This window comes from Mycteria americana, chromosome 8 (genome assembly GCF_035582795.1).
Source record: "Mycteria americana isolate JAX WOST 10 ecotype Jacksonville Zoo and Gardens chromosome 8, USCA_MyAme_1.0, whole genome shotgun sequence".
Classification (NCBI taxonomy): Eukaryota; Metazoa; Chordata; class Aves; order Ciconiiformes; family Ciconiidae; genus Mycteria; species Mycteria americana.
In genome coordinates this window covers 18,153,049-18,166,196 of record NC_134372.1, presented here as the reverse complement: position 1 = coordinate 18,166,196, position 13,148 = coordinate 18,153,049, and the positions used below count along the sequence as shown (strand labels likewise).

Here is a 13,148-nt window from a genome sequence, read left to right as displayed (position 1 = left end):
ACTTTTGGAGCTTGTTAGAAGCTCAAAGAAAATCCATTGAAGCACAAACCCATACAAAGTATTTTTAAAAAAAAAGAAATACAAAATTACTCTAAAGAATGTACATCAATTCCAATATTTTGTAGTGTATACATTACACTGTTATATACATAAGCACCATTAAACAGTGATGCAAACAGTATATAAATGCCAGAATAAAGAAATTCAGTTTTCCATTTCCAAATCCTTTATAGCACAGTAGTCTCCCTTCCTCCCCATAGCAATCTTCTGAGCTTTAAGTGATGTGTAAAATCTTCTTGTTCCATGGAGTTCTTAATTTTTCTTGTGGAGAAGAGACAACAAGCATTAAAAAAAGAGACCTTCTGACTAGATGTAAGGGGAAACATTTTCACAATGACAAGTCAAGCAGTTGAGCAGGCGGCCCAGAAAGTTGTACATTCTCTGTCCTTGAAGATTTTAAAGACCAGACTGAATAAAACTCTAAGCAACCTGGGCTGACCTTATAGCTCACGCTGTTTTGGGCAGTCTAACAGGACAAGAAACCTCTCAAGCTTCCTGCCATTCAGAATTATCCTGTGATCTGATGAAATAATTATTTCTCAGAAAAAGCAAATATCTGCATTAAATATCTATAAATTGGTCATGCTTTGAGTGGGGATCAGACCAGACGACCTCTGGAGGCCCTTTGCAACCTATGTTGTTTCTGGGTTCTGTGATTCTAAATTCTTAGCAAAATGACATATGAACTTTTCCCTTGATTAGTCAAAATATTTCTGGCTACAGCAGAGATACTATGCAACCCTCATCCTTCTAGTCCAGGACAGAATACTCTCTGCACAGACCTGTTTAATAGCTTTAGAATTGTTTTCAAGCTGTTTGCCTCAAGCTTTTTTTCCTTCAGATTTCTACATTTAGGCTGCTGCTGTGATAATATTACTAAACTCAATAACTGCTGTTAAAGTGAGGGAGCAGCATCTGCCAGACACAGAAATACAATTACAGTCAAGCGCTAATGAAAGACTGCAACAGCATCTGCCTTTTCTGTGTCACTTCTGTAGTCGGTCTGCATGCAGCTTCCCAAAACAACCACTAGTTCATACGTCAGTGTGTAATTCATTAGCTCTTCTGACGCCAGTGCTCCAAGCTGGACTCACCTGACAGAAGCTCTCCTAGTTGTTATTATACAAGAAACTAACTCACTGATAGCGCAGGAAGTTGAGAAAATGTGTTTATTCTGCTGTGCATCTGAATTACCATGTGGTTATCTAATATCAGCTGTGACCTTATCTGCAGGCGTAAATTGGACAATATTGAATTTTGAGTAACAGAAGTCCAGATGCTATGACAACATGTGCTTATAATTCTCCAGGTAGTAACACAAGTACTGCAGGATTGTTTTATGGATAGTGCTCAACTGAAGTTGCAGTCTTTTGGGTTGGGAATGAAAGGAGACCTTTAAAATCTCTCCAAAACAGGACTGTCAGGCTGTGCTCTGTGCTTCCTTCTTGACTCATTATCAGCTCATGACTTTTCCATTTTAATTTACATTGAATAAATTTGTCATCACCATCATCCAGTTTCCTGAACATGGAGAAACACTTGAAGCTGGTTCAAGCAAGCACGATGGTGATTTCGCACTGGTTATTATCAATTGAAGCACTGACAGACTCTTCAGTGGTCAGTCATCACACTAGAAAATGTAAATTTTAGTAGATGTCTAAATATCTTGACACAGTGAGAGGCAGTCAGATTGCTCCCCTACACTCCAGGCCATTTTAAAACGTTCCTGGAACCTAATATAATTATTTGGCCAATAGGTAAGCAGGGGCACACACAATTCTGTCATTAGATTTTGCTTGTCATTGACTGCTGGGAGGACGGGGTACTTGACTAGATACTTCCATATTGGCACTTCAGCCGTTCTCCTGTGGTAAGTTGTGTTAAGGCAAAGATGACACTTGATTCCCTATAAATTTCAAGAGAAAATGCTGAAAAAAAACATGCCAAAAAGTTTTTTGACTTTCTGTAACAGGTATTGTATATTCTAAGGAATGCTTCTGCCAAGAGTCCTTTATTTGCTGCCTTATAGTGCCTTTGAATGTAGGTGAAGCCTTTGACTATTGATATCCTATAAAAGTCATCTATATTCAATTTGTATTCTGCTGTTACCCATGCAAAACTGTTACCCAGTTCTCCTCTTCCTTACAAGTCTCCTATGCATTTTACATCTGCCTTTTTCTGGTGAGTTCTCATTTTCCCCAGTGGAGTCTGGCATGTAGGATGTGCCAGCCAGTTCATGGGATGCCGAACATTTTCATTCTCATCATGTTGTCGTCGCTGTCAAAACACAAAGCTAGTGAAAAAGAAAGAGAAGTTTTCCAGTGGCTCTGTGCAGCTTTTCTCCCTGACACTTTCCTTTTGGCTCATTAATGTAGGATGATTTCTGGTCCATCCTGTAGCAACAGAAATCAACCTGCAGTCTCCAGCATGTGTTAAGGTTGCTAGGCTGCTGTTTCATTCTCCGAGTTACATAGTTATTTGCTGATAGTTTGATTGCTTGACTTCACTGAGCTGAAAATACAAACATTGCTAAGGGTAAGAGCCATATAAACATCCCCATTTGCTCTTAAGAAACAATTTTTTCAATCATTTCGGGTTTGGAGTTCAAAATGTTATTTAAATGTTAATCACTTGAAACTGTGCTTGGGCATAGAATTCAATTATGGGACCATCTTAATTATGCAGATGGTGCTTATGAGCATCTGATACAATTACAGTGCCAATTCAGTACACATTCGTTCAAAGGGCTTTGCTGAAACATGTTATTATTTCAATGTGTGTGGACAAATTCACTTTTTCAGGAAATGGGCTCATGGAATTGTAATACTGCTCTGCTCTGCTCTGCTCATTGCTTTCAATGGTGTGTAAACCACAAGGTCTTTAACCATTCTCCTGTATTCTGTGGTGGTCCTAGGCTTGCAAGAGGTTTCTTCATGTTTTTAACATATCCAGAGGGATGAAAATGGAGACTTGAGTTAATAACACATCATCCCTCTGGATAGCAGGCGGTTTTATTTCTGCTTGAGTTTTTAACCTCCTTTTGAATGCTGCACCACATCTGGAGGCCGTGTGTAAATCTCATTCAATCAAGCTGATAACAAAATAGGAAAATTAGTGGAATTTACTTTTACCATATATTGGTGCAAAATAAATACCATGTAATCCTTTTTAAATAAGGCTCAACTTTTAATATTGTCCCTTGTTTTGGTGTGAGTCCAATGAAAAGGAACCCTTAGTATGTTTTACAGCATGGTTCAGTGTTTAAGGAATATCAGTGTTTCTGCTTCCTAGAGTATGTTTTTCTCATCTGCCTTTGTGTTAGTTTAAAAAAAAATTCTTATAACCACTTTTAACTCCATGTGAGGCCAGCCTTGTATACCTAATTAAAAATTAGATGCCATTGGGGGGCTGTGACAGTGAAGAAAGATTAAGCAAAGAACTGGAATTTATATAGGGGAATATCCATAGAGGGGATATTTTAAAATAACCAAGTTTTGAAAGGAATGTAAACCTTAATGCTTCTGGCCAAAAGTCATCCTCTGACTCACAGTAAGTAGGAGGAAAAAATGTTTAAGGATTATTTATTCTGCTTTCTTACAGGTTTTCACTTCCACAGACACCCCCCATCCGATTCTGATCAGAAATAGGACATTAATCTATCTCATGATCCACCAAATATGGCCACATCTGTATTACTGTTGAGCACACTATCTGTCCTCTTTAGATTTAGGTACTGCAAATATATTGTGTACGTGATATACAGAATAGGTGTTGTTACCTCAGAAAAGCTGTGTAGTACCTGAATTCCCATTTCTAAACAGTCTGCGCAAGCACTTTCCTGTTCCAAATTACTTTCTCTGATGCTTAAAGGAGAGAGTATGCCTCTGTGTTTGTGGCTGTATATAGGATCAGTTTCTCTCATTTTTGGTATTTGGCTCTTACAGAAATGTCACAGATTATATCACCATTAATCTAGTCATTGAAAATTCATGCCAGGAAAACCGGTCACATTGTAAATTCTAATTTCCAGCATTGGGTTTATTCATGTTTTGTTGAAACTAATCAGAGGAGGAATTTGAATCCCTTGTATTCACTGCAGTTCTAGGTCAGCTTTGCTCTGAGGGTTTATTAAGTGGGATCAATGATGGTTAGACTTCAAGCCCACTCTTCGCACAGGAGCGAAGAGCATGTGTACAATGCAGCTCTGCTATGTGTGCACTTCTTAAGCATCACAAAAAGACATGCTGGTTGTCCACATATACAAATACAACTGTAGTTCAGTTGTAAATTCTCTCATTACTGAGATTATTTCCATTTTTGCTTTATGCTTTGTTATGCTTGCAACATAAAATATTACTATAATGTTAGGTAAAAAAAAGCATCTAGCAAAATAAATCAAAGTACATACTTGATTTCAGTTTTCTTCCTGTATAACTTAGGTACCTAGTCTCTGTCATGGAACAACCAATCTAAGCTAATGTGCATTACCTAAAGCAACGTGGGACCAGTGCACAAGGACAGGGAGTAGAAACCAAAGGATTAGTAATGCCTAAGTGGCATTTGAACATTGCTGTTCACATATGAACATATGTTCATAAGTGGGGTGTTGTTCAAAACTCAGTAGCTGATTCTGCCTTCTAATGACTTGCTAACCTGTTGTTTATGGAAAAGATAATGTACAAGCTCGAAAGAGAAATGCATAATGCACAAGAACCGAGAGAGAATGAAGATTGCTTTTGCTTGGACATACGAATGGCGATAAGAAGCAAGTAGTAAGAGATGACAGTGATGTTGAAGCAAATCTCAGAAGTTGAATGAATGGGAGAAACTGTTCCTGTAGCCTAATATGAAAATTAACCTTTTACTTCTGGTCGAGTTAGCAGGAGTGTGGATTAGGTGTCACATAATTATCAGTCACAGAAATACAGGTTACAGAGGGATCATACTAGTGCTGCTTATGATTTCATAAAATTATTTTAGCTATTAGTTCATGCAAAAATGTAACCTCATTTATCCATCATTGCGTTCTATGGAACTTTCTCTTATCTAATGTCAAACTTCTTTTTCCACGACATATAAAGAAAAAAATTCAGGTAAACTGATACTGACTTTTCAGTTGGCTAGAAAGGTGAATTCTTCTCTGACACCTTCTCATTCCAAAGCGCTGCATCCCTGTTCTCCTTGAGAAAAGGGCTCTACCCAAGTACGTGTCCATCTTTTACATATCATAATTACTGTAGCCATTTACTGCAGTAATGAGGCTCTGCCAAAATGACAATAGGAGCAGAGAGCTGTAATGAGCGTACAATGTTCCAAAGGTTTCAAAATGCAAAGGCAGGGTGCTAGGCAGAGGAAGCACCTTCTGAAGTTATTTTTTGGAGCAAAAGGAAAGCATCATGTGCAGCTAACAAGCATGCATTTCTTCCCTGATAGGTTGCCCTGTTGTCTGTAGTGGTTTATGTGCAATTTGTTGAAAATGGAAGTTCCCTGTGCTGTTAGAGGTGTGTTTAAGATGGTGTATTTGCTTGCTGAGGAATGGAGGTTTTCTCCTTTTTACCTAGAAACACATTTGTCCTCTGATTTAGTATTAGTGTGGAGCCTCAGAGAGAGCCACAATGCTGCAATATTAAGCCCTTCAAACTCATTGACAAAGTAGCAAGAATTTTGTGACTAAGAGGACGGAGTTAACAGCATATATTGTTTGCAATGTACCATTTTTCTCAAGCTGATAGTAGTCAAAAGATGTGGATTTTGGCTTTTGTAAGAAGAATAGGTCACTTCCTGCCTATTTTCCTTCTAAGTGTTAAATACCACATATGCAGATGACAATGACAATTTAAGTGTTCTCGTGTTTGATTGTCTCAGAGGGAGATCCAGCCTGTTGTTGGGATTGTATGCTTGTTATACATGACAGAACTCTGGCTGGATAATCTAAGAAAACTTGCACAAGTACTGTCCAAGGTTTTCTGACTGAACTGACTAGTTCTGCCAACTGGGTGCTGTGTAGATGACCAAAATATATATATATAAAAGGATGTAAATTGCCTTTGTGCTGCTTTTCCACAACTGCACAGGAGTCTGGTGTAACTGGAATGGAGTAGATTCATAGAATTGTAGGACAATGGAGGTTGGAAGGGACCTCAGGTGGTCACTAGCCAATGAGACTGGAGAACCCTTGCTCAAAGCAGAGTCACCTTATAGGTCAGAGCAGGTTGCTCATGGCTTTATTCGGTATCATCTTGAAAACCTCCAACAAAGGAGACTGCACAATTCCGAGCAACCTGTTCCACTGCTTGACTATCCTTAGGTATGAAGTGAGCTTGCCTTTCGGTAAGTTTTATTCCAGACCCTACACTTCTCTCTTCTTGTCTCTGAGGAGAATCACGTTTTCTTTCCTCCCATGATCAAATTAACCCTGCACTGCTTATCAAAAGATGTCAAACTTCCAGAATTTCAGTTAGACTTAAGAAAGATGCTGGTAAAGAAAATTGAAAAAAAAAAAGGTTCTTCTCATTGCAGACTTTGTGTATGAGTGTGTGCATGGAATAGCAAGGTGGGGAGTATTTGCCATGTCTATGTATATTAAGCTGAAGACTTCTTTAAATATTTGTGTAGAATTTTGAACAAATGGGGGGAGGGGTCTGGGCATACAAAAACCCCCAATTTTAATTATTTTAAGATAGCTAGCACTGTTATATGTCTGTATATTCCCCAGCTATGGGAGTTCTAATGTTGACTGTATTTTTTTCACCTTTTCAATGTAACAGCCAAATGAAGACCTTTAAATGTGGGTTGGCTTTGGTGACTGGGTTAATATTTTTTTGGATTTAATGCCAAAGTTCAATCTATCTTTATTTGATTATTACAAGATTAATGAATTATAAACCTCTCCTCTGTTTTCAGGCTTCTCAATGCCAATAAGATCAACTGCCTGAGGGTAAACACGTTCCAAGGTCTGCATAATCTCAAACTGCTCTCTCTTTATGACAACAAACTGCAGACCATCAGCAAGGGGCTCTTTGCAGCTCTCCGATCGATCCAGACTCTGTGAGTATGCAAGCATATCATAAATGACAGCTCTCTTTTTCCCCAAAAGATGTTGCCTGTCTTTGCAAAGGCTTTGCAACTGGCACTAAGACAATTTGGAAGAGACCCCAAGGTAGTAGCCCCTCCTTTTCTGACAGAAATAAAAGGAGCGAAAAAAAGAAGTACTGCATAAATTCAGCACAGCCAGCTATCTACAGCCTCCCATAGTGACATAAAAGTCATAAGTGTATTAAGCTCCCAGAGTAATTCATTCATACTGTTTGTTGGGAAGATAATAGGTAAATTTGACTCTGTACAATATATGAACAGCAGATTCTATTAAAACCATTGCCTAACAGTTTTTAATGAGCTAATGAGTTGGCATCTCGCCTTACTGGGTCTGAGTCCTGCTGTACAGCTCATGACTTCTCATACTTTATATCAGCTGACATTCCACTTAAGGGAAATGATACATTGTATTAGTTGATCCATTAAGAAAATCCACTAAACATTTTATAAGAGTCTTTGAATTGGAGGCATTAGGAGAAGAGGGATTAGGAGCAAAATTGGAAGCGAAAGTATAGAAATGATGCGATATTTTACAGAAGAAGGTTTCATCCTAACGTGTGAGTAGTAAGATAATAAGGTAAATAGTACTCCTTCAGAGCTGCAGTTGGCAGCCTGATATAAATGAAAAACAAGGAAGAACCCCCTCACCCAATATTGTGTATATGTGTTTATATATATTTGTGTGTGCATATATCGACATAAGGCTCTGTGTGTTTATGTAGTATGTAAGTATATGCATTTCCAGTATTAAAATATATGTGCATGTATATATATACACACATACTGGAATATATATGCACATTATATATGCATATATATACACATACTGTAGTACTGGACATGTATCTATACACATGCACATAGATAGTTTAATACTGGAAATGCATTGAGCAAATTAGTTTTATAAATGTTTTCATTCATATAAAAATGAACTAATAGGGATGGTTTCTAGCAGCAGGGTACCTGCTATGTCATCAGGCAGCCACAAGCACAACCTTAATTTCCAACAGATATCTGGCCAGTATGTATTGCTGCAAATCATTAAGGCATTAGAATAATAATGTACAAGCCCCCCCAGCCCTGCCACCCCGCCCTACCGATACATATATATGTAAACAAGGGCGACAGAGAAGGTTCATTTACAGAGGTATATAAGATTGGTGAAGCTAAACAACAGGCAACACCCTTAAGGTATAAAAATTTCTCCTTGGTTTCCATGGGGTTTTATTGGTACTCCTGGTGGCCATTACTTAGAATGGACTTGTTGCTTCACACCAAGACACTTTTTCATGAAATGTTTTGATTCATTCTCCCATTTTTAGTACTCCGAGTGATTGCCCTTTTCTGCCTTTTTTCTAGAGCTACAAAACCAGTCCCATATCCTGTCTCTATATGCTTGTTTGTTCTTTGGACCTTTCACACCAGGAATGGCTCTACTACAACAGTAATCTTTAGTTTCTTCAGGCACTTTCTGCTATGTATGCTTTCACTTCCCACTCCTTGACAGCCCTTGCCCTGTTGTATTTTATACTTATTCTGTTAAGTGACAGTTCATAAATATAACTGCAAACAGAAAAGAAAAGACGTTTCTGCAGGTGCAAAAAAATACACTAACAGTAACAGAGCAGAGTTCTTGTGAGGATATAACTTTACACCTCTGCCCAAACTAAATTTAAACATCTGTCTTTTTTTAAACTATCTTTGCAGTTATTGGAGAGCTGTGTCCTGCTCCCTTGCCCTTGGAAGGTAGAGGGACTGGTGCAAGTTAACTTAACTGACATCAGAATCAGGCTCTGAGAAAGACCTGACAAACTCTCCTGATATAGTGCTCAACTTTGTCAAGCAGAATGAATCACAACGGCAGCAGAGAAATACTGTTTCTCTCTAAGATACTCCAGCAGATTTCTATTAACAAAGTCCAAATATCCAGTTAAAATCAATGCTATAATACCTATTTCCAATTGTGTGGGAAACATGTTGTGCACATTTTTGGTGAAGGATAGAGTCAAGTTCTACCTTGCATAAACAGTTCAGTCTCAAAAGTAAAAATTTTTGGTCCAGGAAAAAGTACATATAAGGGGAATACTATTACTCATGATGAGTACATGCAAATATCAATTTCACTCTTGAGAAAAGGTCTCTGGATCACCTCTGGCTTTGCCCACAGATCCAAAGCACTTAACTAATTCGCATTTTGATCCCTAGGAACTGAGCTTGCCACTAAAGTTTCTTTTAAACCAGGATACAAAATGATCTTCAGGTCAGGTGCATCTAAAAAGGTGCATTTCTCTCAAAAGGCAGCATATCAAGGTCTCAGGAGAAAACATTGGACTTTGTAGACAGGAGGTCTGTGTCCTTTAAAGCAGGCTTTGCTATATTAATTTTTGTTTCCTCTGTGAAAGGACTTGCAGCGGGCTTAATGAGCTATGAAATGTGATAGCTCACAGAATTCTCCCATTCATGTGCAGCTCCGTGTGGTTTCCGCCAGGCCTGGGTTTTTGGAAGCTTATTCAATTACTCTACTCTTCAGGTTTGCGTTTGTGAAAAACAATGATGGAGTACAGTGTCACAGGTCACTTCTGATTAAACATCCCATCCTTCTCGCAGACATTTAGCTCAGAATCCATTTGTGTGCGACTGCCATTTGAAGTGGCTGGCTGATTACCTGCAGGATAATCCGATAGAAACCAGCGGCGCTCGATGCAGCAATCCGCGTCGCCTTGCCAACAAACGAATCAGCCAGATCAAGAGCAAGAAGTTCCGCTGCTCAGGTAATTCATTTATCCAGGCTGTACTGCACTTTCAATTCAGAAATAAGCAGGTCCAGAGAGCCTACTAATCGAATCTGCAGGACAGTGTTTGCTATAATGGATATTATGGAGCATCTTTTAAAATTAAATTTGGAAAATTCAGTTAGTTCTCCAGAAAGCCAATTACCCTTATGGATTTAAAAAAAAAAAAAAAAAAAAAAGATCAAAAAATGGGGCATTCTATAGCTGTCTTCTGTGTGTCTCTTAAAAACAAAGAAAAGAAAAAAGAGGAAAGCTTGTGACATTTAATTTTAAAGAATTACTAGGTTATAAAATGTCTAAAGAAAACAATGAAGATGTATATGAATCTATGTGGCAAATGTCATATTTTGAAGGGGTGGAAGGTGGATGGATCATCATTTGTATTCAGGCAGAACTCTTACTGAGCTTAATAAGAGCTGAGCTCAAGTAAGTTCTCAGACCTGAAAGGCTGAGAACAGTATGAGTGAGATTTTTATACAACTGGCAATGGGCATGTCTGACCCAAGATGTGAGTGAAGCTGGGGGTAGGGGATGGCATCAATTCACATAACTTTCATAGATTTTTTTACATCCATAAGTAATATGCACTAATTCAAGCAAAACTGCCAGTGAAGTTGGTAAGATTTTTGGTTTTAGTAAGTTTTGAATCGAAACTTGCATCACAGTTTAGGCAAAGATTGTGTTGTGAGCTAGATGGAAAAGTGTTTCCACCTGAAAATAACCTCCAAAGTAACATAAACACCTTTTTCTCAACCATATCCATTCTTTATTTATGGTCCAGCTATCAGTAAAAGGACATTTATTGCCTTATACAGCACAACTAAGCAGACTGCTTCTTCATGTGTTTTTTCTATTGGTTATATGTATTTTAGATTACTGCATTTTTGTATACTGTAAAGACAAGCAGGTTTCAGTGAGCAAATCTATTAGTGTTTACTGAGAAGAAAAATTACTATTATTGATGGAGTACCTTGTAGTATTTTCTATAAAAATTACTATCATTTTTGTCTTTTTTTCTGTGAAAAAAAAATACCATGATTAATTATGTTCCTGGTGGTAAAAGATTAATGACTCTAGATGGGGATGCAGCATGAAACTGAATGGCAGCAGCCCAAAACAAGCCGTTGTGCTTTGTGTATCTCTGCAAGCAATATGCTTAGCTAAACCTTCTCTTTATGGGGAAAATAAAATAAAGATAGCTTTATCTGCAGTCATGTTTTCTTGGTCATGCTTGTTAAGGTCTTCAATCACTTGTGACTCAAGCCACAAAATTTATAACCAGAACTGAAATTATGACATACTTTTATCTAGGTTTTTGGATTGTGTCCATCATAGTAACAAGATAATTAGTCAGTAATATTCATATTTAAAGAAACCGGAAATGAAAATGCATAAATATAATTTAGAAAGAAAAGTAGACTGCAGAAACAGATCAGTATAAATCTGTACACAATTTGCCACTGTTATTTTCATCTGCTTTTATTAATAGGATAGAGAAATTAATGTTATGTATGTGCATGCATGCCTTGAACAATGGTACAGGCTATTGGATAAGGCAAACACCATCTGCTATCATTTATGAAAGGTCATAGCTAAGAAGAGCAACAATGCAGAACACAGTACCTGGTGATATTGTGAATAATATTTTGTGTGAGTTCTTATCTTGGGGGTCCTTTTCTTGAGGTATTAGGCTGTTTTTTCCTTGGTCTCCTGTCCTATGAGTATATCAAAACCACATGGAAAAGGCATAAACCTGACTTATGAAGGGGGAGAACAGGAATTGTACAGCTTCAGAACAAAGATTTCAGCTCGATGAAAACTAATGATATTCAAAAACTCAATAGAGGAGATATCCTTGCCTGTAGAGTTTCCAGGTGGTGATGAGATATATTGAACTTGACTCACTGTCTGCTCACATGAGACAGGGAGAACGTCTAATAGTTTAGAAGAATCTTAGTTTGTAAATGAAGCCAGAGAACAGACATCCTTGGCACCTGTTCTGCTCAAGTTGTCCCTTTGAATCATGGCTGCTTCAGACTTGGCATTTAGCAGGAATATCCATGTTTTCATTTTGAGGAATATGTTTCATCGCAGGATTTAACACAGCACATCTCTGTGCAGAAAAGCCCATGAGGAATCTTCATCATTCAAAGTCAGACTATTGAGCAGTGCTTTGTGTTATCCACGGATGAGCCTGCACAATCCCACTGGAATGGCAATGCTTAGTAACTTGTCAGTGTCCTTGCTGCCTGTGGCATTCTCCCTGTCTAGTTTTTACATCCTTTGCTCAGTGTATGAGAAAAGAATTTTTATTGTAAATCCTTTTGTAAATGTGCATCTCTTTTCTCAAAGGGTTTTTGTTTCAGGATCCTGATATTGTCATGTGGTTTAATACATTTAGTACATGTCAATGGTCAGAAAGATGGTTTTGTGGGGAAAATCCTAGTGAATGTGAGGGGTTGGTTAAGGAAGCAACGTGAGGGATTTTATCCTGACCTGGTCTTTGGCCTTTGAGAAGTGATGAGGATGCACAGAAAGTGTGAGCTCTGCGGGAGTAGAGGTACTCAGCCAGTGTCAGGATCACACCCATGAGTAGTTAAACTTAGGTGAGCTTAATACTTTGACATCAGGGAAAGGATCAGTTCTGAAGTCATAAAATTCTGAGATTGCCCTGAAGCAATCTGTGTGTTTTCCACATTCATTTGGATTCTACAAAGTATTATAAAGGGGACTATCAGGAAGGACCTGGCATGAGAAAAAATGTGATTGTTCAGTAAATTAAGAGGAGAAAGGGAAGTGCTTCTTCTAACAAGGATAGGAGAGAGGAGTCGTTAGCAGGAATGGGGAAGAAAAGCTGAGATGTTTGAAGTTTCATCAGTCTGAAATGGTAGAGGAACATCAATAAAGTAACGTCAAGAGGACACATTCAGAGATGCAGATGGGCTAAATAGAACTATATTCGATTAATTAAATGAAACCGCAAAGACAAAACTATGCAACATAGTAAAAAAAAAGAATCAAATCTAGAAAACTTCGTTCTGCATATTGTTTCCTTCAGTTTTTATTCCAGCTCCCCACCATCCTCTTAGATAGTATTTAGCAAGAAGAACTTGCCTTCTTTTTTTAATTCATCATCGAGGCACTTTTCCCAGATGCTATTTCCTCCCTGAACCAAATGACTCAAGCTTTTACTGATAATGA

At 38.1% G+C, this 13,148-nt stretch overlaps 1 protein-coding gene across 4 annotated transcripts in view; it reads left to right on the top strand.

Moving 5' to 3' along the window:
• The window catches only part of SLIT3 (slit guidance ligand 3), a 543,690-nt gene that overhangs the window by 393,305 nt on the left and 137,237 nt on the right, over positions 1 to 13,148 (top strand). For all 4 annotated transcript variants that reach the window (XM_075509986.1, XM_075509985.1, XM_075509988.1 and 1 more), the window contains 2 exons: positions 6,964 to 7,107; positions 9,763 to 9,926. In XM_075509986.1, coding sequence (XP_075366101.1) covers positions 6,964 to 7,107; positions 9,763 to 9,926 — 308 coding nt within the window. The remainder of the gene's footprint in view (positions 1 to 6,963; positions 7,108 to 9,762; positions 9,927 to 13,148) is intronic.